The sequence below is a fragment of the Hippoglossus hippoglossus genome, chromosome 6 (assembly GCF_009819705.1).
Source record: "Hippoglossus hippoglossus isolate fHipHip1 chromosome 6, fHipHip1.pri, whole genome shotgun sequence".
Classification (NCBI taxonomy): Eukaryota; Metazoa; Chordata; class Actinopteri; order Pleuronectiformes; family Pleuronectidae; genus Hippoglossus; species Hippoglossus hippoglossus.
Window position 1 is genome coordinate 21,003,578 of NC_047156.1, and position 15,888 is coordinate 21,019,465.

Here is a 15,888-nt window from a genome sequence, read left to right on the forward strand (position 1 = left end):
TGTCTGTAATGTTTCATTGTTTAAACCTTTAAGAGTCAACAAATCCTGAAACTTGTATTTTGACATCAATGCAAGATCCAGATTTTGGGGGGGCAAAGTCCTTAGTCCTATTAACTCTGAACTAGCTTGAGATTTGAGATAACGTGTGGTAGTATAAAACCTATTTGAGTGTTTGGATTGTCGGACTGGGACAATAATTCAGGCCGGGAATTCGACTCGTTTCCAGGCCAGACTTCACGCAAAGGACCAGGGGTCTCATTTATAAAACAGTGCGTGGGATTCATACTAAAATTGTACGTGCGCACAAAAGCCAGATATGGCGATTTATAAAACCGTGTGCATGCACACCTGAACGCAATGTTCACTTTATACATCACAGTCCACCTGGAAACGTTTGTACTTGGATCTGCCTCATACTCTGCCCTCTACACGCCCACTTTCAACCATAAATGGTCAATGCAAAGCACCTCATGAATATTAAATTATCCTGCTGACCAATGGGTTTCCACGGTGAGTCATGACAGAGTCACGGCATCAAGCGATAAGAAGAGGAAGCAAAACTTTCTGACACTGACATCGAGGTGTTTGTTGGTGAGGTGGAGGTGAAGAGCGATTTTATGGGACAGCAGTGATGTCACTAATAAGGAAAATACACTGATACCCTGCTGCTGCTGTGGATAATACAGTGAGTGAGAGTGAGGACAATAGTAAGAACAGCCTGAAATAAAAAAAGATCCAATTCAAAGGTGGTCTGACACACTGTCAGAATGTGAGGGGACTTGTATCTCATGTTCAGGTTTTAATCATCCAAAACTGCAGGATTATTAAATTCAGAGACAGCTGTGATCTCCCTAATCTATAGAATTTAACAGAATTATTATTATTATACGCTTGTGTTTGTACTGGGGTGGTTTGGTTCCGTCGGTCCATCTGTGTGATGCTGGACTCAGTTCAGCACAAACTTAAAGATGTTACTTTACTTGTTATATTTATTTACAAGATTTACCATATTTATAATATTTACCTCATTAAAATATTTATGATATTTACATGTGTCCAAAGGGGGAACAAGGTGAGGGGTTTGTTTTGAGGAGGAGGAAGAGGGTGAGGGAGAGGTGGGAGTGGGAGGAAGGGGCAAGGAGGGGAGGAGTGGGTGAGGTATATGGGTGAGGGGAAACGGTTGAGAGGTTTCAGGACAAACTATCTACTCATCCCTCTCTTCTGTGCAATGATTTGTCTGCTGGTTCAGGAGTTTGTCTTCGTTCTAAACCTTCACTGTCGCCCGCTGCTGCGCCTCTCTCCTCCACATCATCTCAACACTTTCCAGCTTGTTCTCTGTCTCACTCAGCTTTTCAAAGAAGGCCAGGTATGATTTGGTGGAAGCTTGTCTCTTCTTTGTTTCAGTCTTTATCAGCTCGTCCTTATGTCTCACTACCTCCTCCAGCTTCGTCCGTTCACTTTTCAGTTGGTGAACTTGTTCTTTTACCTGTTTTCTTTGTTGACGGCCTCCACCTTTCTGCAGCTCAGTCCCTCAGTTGGAGTCGTCTCCTGCTGCAGCTTCACCTCCAGCGTCTCTGCCCGACTCTTTTTCAGCTCCTTTTCTTTGGCGGCCAGGCAGTCGATGTAGGCGTTGGTACGAGTTCTCCTTTTCTTAGTTTCACTCATGCTGAGCTGATTCTTGTTTGTGAGCTCATCCTCCAGCCTCCTCTGTCCGACCTTCAGCAGGTTGACCTGCTCCTTCAGAGCCTGGGACTCCTTCTCCACCTCCACCTCTCTGCTCCAGCTTGTCTCAGGCTGAGGTGGCTCCTGGTGCAGATTGCGTTGAGACTCTTACACTTGACCTGACACTCAGTGAGCTCGACCAGGCAGATGTAGGCTTGGCAGCGAACACACCGTTTCTTGGTCTCCTTTTGTAAGAGACCATCTTTGTCTTTCAGTCTGAAGCTCTGAAGAAAATCTAGTTCAAACAGTTTTGCAGTTTTCTCTCGTCGGCTCAGTTGTTTGTTGTCTTGTTGTCGGTTGGTGGTTGTCGAGGATTCGTTCTCTCAAGAAGCTTCTACTCTCGTCTGCATCTTAGAGGTAAATGACGTTTGTCTGCAGGTGACAACATGAAATTGAGTGAAAGGCAAACTCTGCAGAAAGTCCTGACCAAATTCTTTGGAGTTCCTCTTCTTTAAATATCCAATTTCTTTTAAATCAAGTACTCATAAGAAAACTATACAATTTGGGATATATACATTTATTAGCAAATTCATTTACCTCAGATAAAATTATTCATCAAGTACAGTTTTTTTTCACGAATGAAATCATATACAGGATGTTAAGCAAATTACCACCAGTGGTTGCTATTTCCACAATAAATTCAAGTGAATATTTTGGGAATTATTACATAGGATGTTCATCTGATTTTAAAGATAAACTCTAATAAAAAAGGTCTGATTGAACTAAAGGTTCTATGAGGCCCAGTTGCAAGTGTTGAAAGGAGAAGTACTGTGTGATGTGTTGTGTTCGTACTCTTCCATCACCTTTGACAAACTGTTGCTGGATTTTTCCTTGTTTTCCTTGTTGCCACAATAAAGAAGATGAGCATGTTTGATGATAGCATTACTGACCATTCATGTTCCACCATCAACCTGTGGAGGAAAAATGAGCCTCTTGTTATGATGCGGTGAGTTTTATTAGTTCTACTGTGGGACACAATGTAAACTGTACGCTCTGGTAGGAGCTGCCAGTCTTCTGGCGTATGGCCTATTCTGTTTTTCAAAAGTTATTGATGTAAAATATCTTATAATCCATTAACTTCTTCATTATTGTCCTCTGCTTTGCTCTCTGTGATCTTCACCGCCTGTCTTAAGTGCTCCCACAGGGGGCGCTGTCCTGGCATCTGACAGGACACTTTAGCTTTGGCAGCTTTCACACCTGCTTTGCGTTCCATGGTGTCCAGAGTAAACATATGCCTACAAACTAACTCTGGTGTGGGCTGAAGCACACTGTAGAGAGCCTGCAATGCCCGCACATCCTCCAAAGCATCATGGGCCTTGTAGGTCACACCCAGCAGCTCCTTCACCAGAATCTCCTGTCGAAAACTCTTGAGGCAGCGGTCCCTCAGCATCTCACGGGCCAATGGAAGAGTGTCGACGCAGCCCGAGATCGATGAGTTAAATCCTGCTCTGAGGTCCAGTTCGTCAAGAGCTCGAGACAGCAGACGGCAGTCGAAGCGACGAATGTTGTGGCCGATGACAAGCGGGCGTCCGAGCATTCGAAGGAAAGCTATAAAGGAGACCAGGACCTCTCGCAGGGAATTGGTGAGGACAAGCTGGCGATGGAGGTACAGCCTCTGTCTGCGAACCCTGAAGCCAGTGACTCTGGCTGCTCCCGGCTCCATCCGACAGCGTGGGAGGACGTAAAGGTTGAGCAAGTGTCCTCCACTCACTGCCGCCAACTGGACGATGTCACAACTCTGACCTGGTGACATAAAACCAAGCTTCAGAGGAGTTATTAATGGGGCATGGAAGATAAGTGCAACATCACACTTTCACACATACTATGTCACGCTGGAATAGTAAATTACCTGGAAAAATCTAGAATGTCTGTTTAGGCTAATTCAGTGAAATACACCTGAAAAAACAACTTTATCACATTTAAGACAAAATGACACAAAAATGCAACATGACATTAACTGACCTGCTCGTTGGTTTGAACCCCTGCCTACAGAGATGTACCAGACTGAGAAATGTAAAGTATAAATACAATGGCAGCCAAGTGTTTAAAGTCTCACAGTATTGTCATGGTTTTATTGTCTTCTTCGCCCACTACTAATGACAGTTATGAGAACTGATGAATCCTCTACGCCCTTAATTGAGCAAAAATACCAGAATTTAGCTATTTTAGTCCTTCTTTCTTAGTTAGCAGGCTTATGCAAAAACTACTGAACTGATTTCCATGAAAAATTGGAGGGGTGAGGCATGACCTAAGGAAGAATCCATTAACTTTTGGTGCAGATCTGGATCAGTGGCAGGTCCAGTTTGAGGTACAGTGTTTATTTATCATTTTCATTGGTTTCTCAGGGAATAATTAATGAATATTAATTAAAAAAGAAAATCTGGCACATTTAGGGAACTGATATTTATGAGATTAATACAAATCTGGATCCTGTGATTTTGATTGTGGTTTCATAAGGGGACTGTTGGGCATTGTTACTTGTTCCTAATGATTGAATTAACAAATTCTGGATTCACAGTGTGACAGCAACACACAGACCCATAGCCCACAATCTGACACACAAACATTTCACAACTAATAAGACATTTCTGAAGTGAATTAAAGATTTTTTCAAATATGTAAGACCTTTTTTTCCCTAACACCTGCAGTTCAAGGAAGAGGTAGAAGTGACACAGAAAGAACTAAAGCCTCTGGCAGTGTTGTCTGACCGGGTGGTGGGAGGTAAAAAAGTAGCTCTGGTATGACCTTCCTGTTATTATTTGCTAAGTGGCGACAATTAAAAAAGGCCCCTTTAAAATCTTTAGCCCTCGATTTCCACAATTTGGGTCCAACATGTGAACATACACACACATGACACGTTTGTGTTGACTCTGGACATTATCTCTGGAGGCGACAGCAGAACTTGTGTGCGCATAATCACGAACTATTAGTCATTAGTCCATCCAATAACAGGGGCTGCTGATGGGGAACTATTTTCCACAATGTAAACAAATATAATGTCATATTATTAGAACATTAGCCGTGAGTAGAATGTGTCAGAATGTGAGGAAACATGATAACTGAAGTCAGTCCTGTTACTGGTGTTAGTGGTCTTACCCAGTCCAGTCGTCTCCAGGTCAAAGAAAACCACAGACTGTGACTCCTGCATCACGACACACTTTATAACACCTGCCTCTCACATGCTGTCCATACATAAGGCAGAGGTACTGACAGCTTGTATAAACAGAATGTGTATAGCTTATATACAGCGACGTGACGCTACGTGTGTTTCATCATGAAAACTCTCCCTCCATGTTTTAAACACCAGCGACGGCCTCGACCGGAAATCCCAACATTTTCAAAATAAAAGATTCATTGCAACGCAATGCAGAACCGCAATGACTTACTATCTCATAAGCATCACTGACTTTCTCATAATCATCACTTATTTGCTCATTATCATCAATTACTTTCTCATCATTTCATAATTTCAATCTCATAATTTTAATTTAGCATTCACCATTCATTGGAAGAAATGAGCAATACTGACAAAATAAACCAGTTGAAATTTTAATTTAAGTTATTGCTTAAATGGTGAAATAAGTCAATAAGATGTATGTTGATGTATCAATCATTATTGGAGCTAAATCTTATTATATATGCATTTACGTACTCACGCGCGCACACACACACACACACACACACACACACACACACACACACACACACACACACACACACACACACACACACACACACACACACACAAAGGGCATGGGTAAATCTCATATGTTGTTATTTAAACCCCTGCAGTACGCAGACATATTCAAACTGAGCATAAAGTGTAGAATAAGAATAAAATTGACCACTTGTCTGTAAATACACTGAGATAATATCAATATAAAAAAAATTGTATAAATCCAGCAAAACATCTGTATACATTTCACTTAAAGACAACATATTTACCTGCTGTGCATGATACTAACTGATGTGCACACTGTGTTTATTCCACAGAGCTTCACTGAAGGTCATCCTGGGAAACTACATTCTACATTTAAAGACTCAGACTCACTTCTTAGTAATGGCTGTAAAAACCTATCAGAAGCATAGGAGGCTACTGAATATTTTTGGGTATTTGAAATTATTATTCTGACACAAACACAGAGCGAGTCATTATTACACAAATCAGCATAAAAACCTACAGTTACACAACCTGCAGTACGAGATGAAATTGTCTCTGCTCATTCCTGACAGAGGTTTCCTACATTTCACAGAATGCATTGCAATTTCCCTTGGAAAAAAGACTTGGAGATTTTTTATGGATCAATGTCATGAACACAACTGGTCAGCAGTTAATAGAAATAATGGCAGTCAGGGAAAAATGTGACCATCAGGGTCCTTAAACAAAACACAGCATGTTCTATGGAGGCGACTGTGGAGTTAACCCCCATGTATGATTGTTGAAATTCAAAAAATACAAACATGACAAGGAAGGTTTAACAGAAATGGTTTAATGACTCTTGTAGGAACACAATCCTGGAATAGGCTCCACACCTGAGAGTATAAAACATGATACTTAGTATCATTTAGTACAAAACTAAAAGAAGAAACAACACACACAAAGTACCTTTGATTTAGAGATGTAATATGCATTATTTGTCTGCCATGACAGAAATCTTACTTGCCTGTCATTTTCTATCAATCAGATGTTTTTCGGGGTGTGTTTTTTATAACATTAGGGATTCAGTAAAAAAGAAGCTCTTTTGATCAGGATTCCATATCTTGTACAGCTCCTGTAGCATCCTGGCATCCTCCAGAGCATTATGAGCGTCGTAGGACCGTCCAAGGAAGTGACTGACCATAAACTGCTGGGAGTGTCTGGGCAGATTAGGATAGAGCCACTTGCTCAGCAGTAAGGTGTCCAAATACCCAGACACCACCTGCTGGAACTCCTGCAGGAGGTGGTTCTGCAGCAGCACTCTGGTGAGAATAGGGGCATCAAAGCCATTCGCATTGTGGGCCGCCAGCAGTACAGGATGGTGAAAGGATTGAAGGAAGGCTATAAAAGAGGTGAGAGCCTCGTAGACAGGGGTGGTGTACAGAAGATTCCCACGGAGAAACAGGCCCCCATTGCTAACGGTGAAGCCATTAACCCGTGTGGTGTCCTCGCTGATATAAATTCAAATATTTATTTTTTTTCTGCTCGTTGTGGCTGCATTTAGAGTTCTTCTCAAATGTGTGATACAAGTATTACAGAAATACTAATAAAGTATTTCAATAATTATTGATTAATTGAACTACAAAAATAAGCATGAATGCATTTGTTATCAAATTATATGTTGATCTATAAATAAATACACTAGATTTTAAAGTAATTAATTGAAAGATTTTAAATGGGTAATAAAGAAAGTATAAAATATTTACGAATGAAATATTAATCGTAAAATTATGTGTGTGTGTGTGTGTGTGTGTGTGTGTGTGTGTGTGTGTGTGTGTGTGTGTGTGTGTGTGTGTGTGTGTGTGTGAGTGCATGTGGCAAGCACACCCTCTGCCCAGTGGTCGTAGCTATTTCCTTTAAATTCCTGAACCTTGATTTCAGAGTGCAGATACAAACTGAGAGTGTTTTGACGTGGAGCCTGAACACTGAACTTTCACATACACAACAACCACAACAACAAAGAGTGAGGCGGACACGCCCACCAACTCCCTGCAACAACTCCACACACTGGACCAACAGTAGCTTTCCATCCACAGAAACTCTCTGCCAGTACTCATGAAGAAATGTGGGTTTGTTTTAACAGCAGCTTCTCTACTCTACTCAAACATGTGTCCATCACAACAACACACACACTTCCTGATCTCTGATCTGTTTTGTTTTTTTATTTTAAGAAAAGTACAGCATGAAACACAACTCGTTGAGATTTACTTTCTGTTTCTCGTTGTTGTGCTTCCTTGAATTTAAGAGTTTGAGCCCAGGACCTCCTGCTGCGTTCTTCACGTGTGAAAGACGATCGCCAGAGAAAGTCCAGTCCCAAGTCTTCTTCTCCTTCTTTATTCGGTTTATTGGCAGGTGACAACCAACGTCAAGGTGCATTACCGCCCTCTACTGTGTGTGTCAATATCCTACTTCCTCTTCTTCCCCATTCGGTAGCGTATCTCTTATTACCCTTGATATTTGATAGCTTCTCCTTCGTTCAGTTGAGTGGCGGGTGACAACCTCCTGTGTTGGAGTGTATATCAGAGTTATCTAGCTCATATTAAATCAGTTTGTCCAATCCTGTCTCCCTCAGCTAATGGAACATACTCCCTATTCCAAAGGTAACTACTATTTCCAAGCTTAGTTCTTCCTCTCTGCTTTGCACTTTTCCTCTTGAGCTTTTCTCGTTCTTGAACACACTTATTAAAGTGAAGCATTACATGCTCCACTGACTCTTCTATAAAATATTTCGTGCGGGGGGGTTCAACACACAGTGGAAGGCGGTAATGCACCTTGACGTTGGTTGCTACCCGCCAATAAACCAAACAGAGAAGAAGAAGAGGCTCGAACATCCTCCGCAATTCATGACTGAAAACTCCCTTAAAATAACAATGTCTTTGAACAAGAGGCCAGGCTTTCTATTAGAGTCACAATCTTTTTGTGGCTATGATCTTCAACATTACTTGAGATCTTTAAAATTGTCTTTGGTTCTTTATCATGTCTTTGATGTGTCTATATGACTTATGGTTGGAAGAAGATACCATTCATGTTCCGTATCAAGGGCGTTTTGTACTACCTTGGTCAGCAGCGCTAAGTGGAAAGAAACGGATCAAATAGACCTAAACCCAGATATGGAGGAGACTGCAATACAGACATTCACCATGGATACATCTAATGCATTGGAGCTTCCCAGCATGACAGTTGAAACTATTCGCATGCAGATTGAGGATCTTTATACCAAGTTGACTGCGGAGCAGTGGGAACTGTTAAAATCAGAAACACCAGACAACGTCACAAGGTTTCTGTTGGCAGAACTTCTTCTGAACATGACTTTGTCTGTGTCCTCAGACCTGATCACAGCACATGGACACAACGACTTTCCCTTTACTGCGGAGAGTATCCAGTCCAGTCTGGGAGACGCTCTCCGTCAGAGTTTAGCACCGGGCAGCTTAAAAAAGTCTGTGAGTTTGGATCAACTCACTGAGTTGGTTGCAGAGGAGATGACAGAGAGGGTCAATTCCAGCCGGTCTGAGTGCTCCACCAGCGGATGCTCCACCAGACTGCCACAGTGTCACCAGACCACACCCAACAAACTTGAGAAAATGGTCAATTGTGTTTGCAAAGTGTTGAAGAAATCTGCCGGCGACATCGAGGGCTCGTTCAAGCCGAAACTACGCAGTCAAAAGACATTTGAGCTGATAAACGAGTTCCCTAGGGGGAAACCAACCTCTTCACGCACTGACTCTTCATCACGCAGTTCTCGCTCTGACAGACGAACATCCTCAGAATCATCAGTCCGCAGCAGTGACTATAGGACAAGTGAGGCCATCCAGGAAATCATCGGGAAGGAGGTGAGCGACATCATCAAGCCCCTTGTGGACGAAATGTCAGAATCTGACCTGAGTGGGCTGATATCTGAATCTTCTCTGGAGTTTAAAGCTGCTGCAGATGAAATCTATCAGATAATTAGTGAAGAGGAGAGCGTCAGATCATCTGATTTGAGTAGAGGCTCCAAATCCTCAAAGAGCCACAAGAAGTTTTGGAAAGGAGTGGGGAAGAAGATCAAGAAGCTTTTTGCAAAGTTTTTGGCGACAGCATCGATGCTCAAGATGGGGACACAAGTCAGGAAGAAGTTCAGTAAGGAGACCCAAGTCCCGAGCAGTGAGTCAGTCAAGTCTCTGATGGATAGTGTGGAGTCTCTGCTTCTGACAGAGACCGAGGACAGAGTTTCACCTGCAAACGCCCCCGTCCTTACCGATGTCCTCTATACGTACATCACAACTGACATTTTAGTGGCGAGTCCAGCTGAAGTGACGAAAGTGTCTGTTCCTAAGTCCCACAGAAAGATGTACGCGGACATAAAGGAGAGAGTGATCAATTTCCTGCCATTGATGAACTGGTGGTTCTCAAAAGAGGCCGGTGACTACACCAAGAGGGTGACCTCCGCTTTAATGGAGATTGAGCCCATCGTAGGATCTCCGGTCTCAGAGATTAACAGTGCAACGGAACGGGCAGAGCCCCGCAAAAAGATGTATGTCAATCTCGTCATTGACCAGTTCGTCACTCGAGTGTATGCAAAGTCCAAAGTGAACTTGTGTGACGAATCAATACACCTCACTCAATACCTGTTTGAAAAAACATGGGCCGAAGTCCAAGACATTGACTTAGACATGTCCCCAGATATAATCAATGTCCTCCACAAGGCCGTGTTCAAGGACCTGTGTAAGATGTGGGACTGTCCAGAAATGCTGCTGCTTACCATTTATCGAAAAGAACCAGAGGTCGAGAAAAGAATCGCCGCCTCTATGGAAAGCCACATGTCCAAAAAACCCGGCAGAATGTCCAGATTCTTCTCCTCTTTGAGCAGATTCTTTAAACGGTAGAAATGCTATTGCTTTAAATGAGGACGTGCATATACGTGTCTTCTACTGAAGGGGTGTGGATTCACTCTGGGAGCTTCAGTTTACCACATCCAAACAAAAAAAAAAGTCTGCATGAAATGTTTTCTGTAACCATTTTCTGTCACAACTGTTAAAAAATAATAAAAAATAAGAAGATGAGTCGCAGAGGTTGTCCTCTTGGTGTGAAAGCAGCCAGTGTGTGAGGAGGACCATGCAGGAAAGAGGGGGGAGAAGGGGGAGCACAGGGTGGGGGGTCTGCTTCATTAGAACCGAGCTTTGGTCCCATGAGCTCTTTTCACATCTCATAGCATGAAGTTGTGTGTGTGTGTGTGTGTGTGTGTGTGTGTGTGTGTGCGTGTGGCAAGCACACCCTCTGCCCAGTGGTCGTAGCTATTTCCTTTAAATTCCTGAACCTTGATTTCAGAGTGCAGATACAAACAGAGTGTTTTGACGTGGAGCCTGAACACTGAACTTTCACATACACAACAACCACAACAACAAAGAGTGAGGCGGACACGCCCACCAACTCCCTGCAACAACTCCACACACTGGACCAACAGTAGCTTTCCATCCACAGACCTCTCTGCCAGTACTCATGAAGAAATGTGGGTTTGTTTTAACAGCAGCTTCTCTACTCTACTCAAACATGTGTCCATCACAACAACACACACACTTCCTGATCTCTGATCTGTTTTGTTTTTTTATTTTAAGAAAAGTACAGCATGAAACACAACTCGTCGAGATTTACTTTCTGTTTCTCGTTGTTGTGCTTCCTAGAGCCAAGGTCTGAACCATGGTGACTCCCCCTCGTTATTGACCAATGAAGTTATACCTACTATTATAAGTACTGTACCCGTCGTCCGTTCGGGGCGACTCTTGACTACCACGTGCTACTAGAAAGCCGAGGCTGTGTATTGAGTGCCCATAGCTATGTGCACATAGCTATGCTGTACCTTTTCATTGCTTCTGAATAAATACTTGTTGAACCAAACCGAGACCGGCTCTTCTCATATCTCGGGATAAAAGCACACGACAGACTACGTTGTAGCACTGAACGGGCCCGAGCACGCGCAACTCGGGACCTGTCGCGGTCGGTGGAGAGAGCGATCTGCGAGCGGGCACACGGCTCCGCGTTGCATGCGTTTTGCGCACTGCGGCAAGGATAAATGCTTCACTTCCTGCGTCCGTCACGCGACGTTGATCCTTGCCTACTAATTGTGCAATACAGTCCACGCTATTAATTTCAGATCACACGATGACAATTTTATGTATATTGAATGATAGTTGTAAAACAAAGCTTACTTCCTGTTGCCAGTAGCTAGTCAGTTATTTTGCCACGCCCATTTCAAATTACTCCAGAATACAAAAATATCCGTGGTTCTTGAATTTCCTGCAAAGTTTCATTATTTTTTTAGCATGTCTCGGCCCTGAAAAAGCCCCCCAAAAGGGAAATAATAATAAAAAAATCCTTCGAAATTCAATAGGGCCTCCCACCATCGGTGCTCGGGCCCGAATAAGTTCATCCTCAAGTTCAAGTGAATATTTCCACCAAATTTGAAGAAATTCCCTATAGGCATTCATTAGATATTGCGGACGGACAGACAACCCGAAAACATAATGCCTCAGGCACTGGCTGTTGCTGGTGCATTAATAATATAATCTATGGTGGCTTCACCAAAAAAGTGACTTCTGCTTAGATCTTACCTTTGAGGTTGCGTCCCCGCTGCGTGTTGGCTGATCCTGTTGCAATGTTAGCATTGGAGCTGTTTTCCTTCTTCCCAGAGTGAGTAAAGTACTCACTGGTGTTGTACTTTGTTCAGTTGACTTTCATCTTGACTTTGATCTTGACATACTGCACCTAAACCAGACGAGTGCTGAGGTGGATCCTGGTGCAGATTGCGTTGAGACTCTTACACTTGGCCTGACACTCAGTGAGCTCGACCAGGCAGTCGATGTAGGCTCTGCAGCGACCACGCCGTTTCTTGGTCTCCTTTTGTAAGAGACCATCTTTGTGTTTCAGTCTGAAGCTCTGAAGAAACTCTAGTTCAAACAGTTTTGCAAAGTTTTCTCTCGTCGGCTCAGTTGTTTGTTGTCTTCTTGTCGGTTGGTGGTTGTCGAGGATTCGTTCTCTCAAGAAGCTTCTGCTCTCATCTGGATCTTAGAGGTAAATGACATTTGTCTGCAGGTGACAACATGAAATTGAGTGAAAGGCAAACTCTGCAGAAAGTCCTGACCAAATTCTTTGGAGTTCCTCTTCTTTAAATATCCAATTTATTTTAAATCAAGTACTCATAAGAAAACTATACAATTTGGGATATATACATTTATTAGCAAATTCATTTAACTCCGATAAAATTATTCATCAAGTACAGTTTTTTTTCACGAATGAAATCATATACAGGATGTTAAGCAAATTACCACCAGTGGTTGCTATTTCCACAATAAATTCAAGTGAATGTTTTTGGAATTATTACATAGGATGTTCATCTGATTTTAAAGATAAACTCTAATAAAAAAGGTCTGATTGAACTAAAGGTTCTATGAGGCCCAGTTGCAAGTGTTGAAAGGAGAAGTACTGTGTGATGTGTTGTGTTCGTACTCTTCCATCACCTTTGACAAACCGTTGCTGGACTTTTCCTTGTTTTCCTTGTTGCCACAATAAAGAAGATGAGCATGTTTGATAATAGCATTACTGACCATTCATGTTCCACCATCAACCTGTGGAGGAAAAATGAGCCTCTTGTTATGATGCGGTGAGTTTTATTAGTTCGACTGTGGGACACAATGTAAACTGTACGCTCTGGTAGGAGCTGCCAGTCTTCTGGCGTATGGCCTATTCTGTTTTTCAAAAGTTATTGATGTAAAATATCTTATAATCCATTAACTTCTTCATTATTGTCCTCTGCTTTGCTCTCTGTGACCTTCACCGCCTGTCTTAAGTGCTCCCACAGGGGGAGCTGTCCTGACATCTGACAGGACACTTTAGCTTTGGCAGCTTTCACACCTGCTTTGCGTTCCATGGTGTCCAGAGTAAACATATGCCTACAAACTAACTCTGGTGTGGGCTGAAGCACACTGTAGAGAGCCTGCAATGCCCGCACATCCTCCAAAGCATCATGGGCCTTGTAGGTCACACCCAGCAGCTCCTTCACCAGAATCTCCTGTCGAAAACTCTTGAGGCAGCGGTCCCTCAGCATCTCACGGGCCAGTGGAAGAGTGTCGACGCAGCCCGAGATCGATGAGTTAAATCCTGCTCTGAGGTCCAGTTCGTCAAGAGCTCGAGACAGCAGACGGCAGTCGAAGCGACGAATGTTGTGGCCGATGACAAGTGGGCGTCCGAGCATTCGAAGGAAAGCTATGAAGGAGACCAGGACCTCTCGCAGGGAATTGGTGAAGACTTTTTCAAATATCTAAGACCTTTTTTCCCTAACACCTGCAGTTCAAGGAAGAGGTAGAAGTGACACAGAAATAACTAAAGCCTCTGGCAGTGTTGTCTGACCGGGTGGTGGGAGGTCAAAAAGTAGCTCTGGTATGACCTTCCTGTTATTATTTGCTCAGTGGAGACAATTAAAAAAGGCCCCTTTAAAATCTTTAGCCCTCGATTTCCACAATTTGGGTCCAACATGTGAACATACTGTCGTGTTCTTTTATCCCGAGATATGAGAAGAGCCGGTCTCGGTTTGGTTCAACAAGTATTTATTCAGAAGCAATGAAAAGGTACAGCATAGCTATGTGCACATAGCTATGGGCACTCAATACACAGCCTCGGCTTTCTAGTAGCACGGGGTAGTCAAGAGACGCCCCGAACGGACGACGGGTACAGTACTTATAATAGTAGGTATAACTTCATTGGTCAATAACGAGGGGGAGTCACCATGGTTCAGACCTTGGCTCTCCCTTGCTGGTGCGCAGGCGTGGTCCCATCCTCTTGGCCCTGGAGTCTGCGAATGATGAGGAGCCGCTCCCAGGTTCGCCCCTCCTGTGACAGTAGCTGGGAAAATCTTCACATTCTGAAAGTGTTTGGTTTCATGTTTTACAGACAGGCCTTCAGCTGAAGCCTTGTGGGTCTTCAGTATTTTTGCAGATATGGTGTTGTTGTTCATTGGAGTGAGAAACCTTGCGTTGCGTTATCGGCTGTATGTTCTGTGTGCGTAAGCATGCGCATTTTCTAGACAAAACAACGCCTTTCCTATCTGTCCTTCAGAACCTAGTGGCAGCTGCTTGAATTCTTTCTAAGGGTAGGTCACAGTTTCTTATGAAAACAGTGCATTCATGCATGTGTGATGTTTGAATAAAGCTAATGGAGTTTAGGCTGTAATATAGTAAGTTAGGTATGAGAACAAGTTAAAGTACAGTGTATTGTATGCCACAGATGTAGTCTCCACAACAGGCATTATCAGACAGGTGCGAGACTGAACTGCGATGTGACGCACACACACTCACACGCACACACACTAACCAACTTCAAGATTAAAACCAGCCAGCAACGGCTACTAAAAGTCACTATGTGAAGGCCACACATTCTCCCACATATTCAGCCCAAACTGCCCCAAATGCAAACTGCATTTGTTAGAGTTCAGTTTCATTGCCATCTTCACAGACACACACACATTAATTCTTTCTGTTAAGGTACAAACATGGTGCACGTAAAATCCATCCTTTTCGGGGCTATAGTGTCTAATTATATTATTAAAATCCTAACAATACACACACACGACACATGTTTGTGTTGACTCTGGACATTATCTCTGGAGGCGACAGCAGAACTTGTGTGCGCATAATCACGGACTATTAGTCATTAGTCCATCCAATAACAGGGGCTGCTGATGGGGAACTATTTTCCACAATGTAAACAAATATAATGTCATATTATTAGAACCTTAGCCGTGAGTCCCAGTCAGGATGTGGTGAGGCTGGGACTGAATGTGAGGAAACATGATAACTGAAGTCAGTCCTGTTACTGGTGTTAGTGGTCTTACCCAGTCCAGTCGTCTCCAGGTCAAAGAAAACCACAGTCTGTGACTCCTGCATCACGACACACTTTATAACACTTGACTCTCACATGCTGTCCATACATAAGGCAGAGGTACTGACAGCTTGTATAAACAGAATGTGTATAGCTTATATACAGCGACGTGACGCTACGTGTGTTTCATCATGAAAACTCTCCCTCCATGTTTTAAACACCAGCGACAGCCCCGACCGGAAATCCCAACATTTTCAAAATAAAAGATTCATTGCAACGCAATGCAGAACCGCAATGACTTACTTTCTCATAAACTATCACTAACTATCTCATAATCGTCACTGACTTTCTCATCATTTCATCATTTCAATCTCATCATTTTGATTTAGCATTCAACAAATTTTTCTTTTCTTTCATAATTAAATGTTGTAAAAATACTCCTCACACTAATTTGTTTCTACTAATACTCTTTGCATGTAAAAACATATTTTAATAAGGGCGTTTTATAAGGTATTTTATTGTTGTTGGTTTTGTGAATAAAGTGTAGAATAACAATAAAATTGGCCACTTGTCTGTAAATACACTGAGATAATATCAGTATAAACAAATTAGTATAAATCCAG

At 42.7% G+C, this 15,888-nt stretch overlaps 1 protein-coding gene across 2 annotated transcripts; it reads right to left on the minus strand.

Moving 5' to 3' along the window:
• Positions 1–2,384: 2,384 nt before the first annotated feature.
• Positions 2,385–15,472, minus strand: trex4 (three prime repair exonuclease 4). 2 transcript variants are annotated; one of them, XM_034589042.1, is made up of 2 exons: positions 15,279–15,472; positions 2,385–3,465 (listed from the first exon to the last, which is right to left on the minus strand). In XM_034589042.1, the coding sequence occupies exons 1-2, from the start codon at positions 15,328–15,330 to the stop codon at positions 2,786–2,788; spliced, it is 732 nt and encodes a 243-aa protein (XP_034444933.1). In that variant the 5' UTR covers positions 15,331–15,472; the 3' UTR covers positions 2,385–2,785. The 2 variants fall into 2 exon arrangements, with proteins under 2 accessions (XP_034444933.1, XP_034444932.1); XM_034589041.1 differs by lacking the exon at positions 15,279–15,472 and adding an exon at positions 4,819–5,014.
• Positions 15,473–15,888: the final 416 nt, after the last annotated feature.

Bases quoted from the DNA above. Each gene is read 5' to 3' on its own strand.
- trex4 (XM_034589042.1), bottom strand. From the start codon at position 15,330: ATGCAGGAGTCACAGACTGTGGTTTTCTTTGACCTGGAGACGACTGGA. The intron at 3,466-15,278 runs GTAAGACCACTA...TTATGTCACCAG, and splicing joins CCTGGAGACGACTGGACTGG to GTCAGAGTTGTGACATCGTC.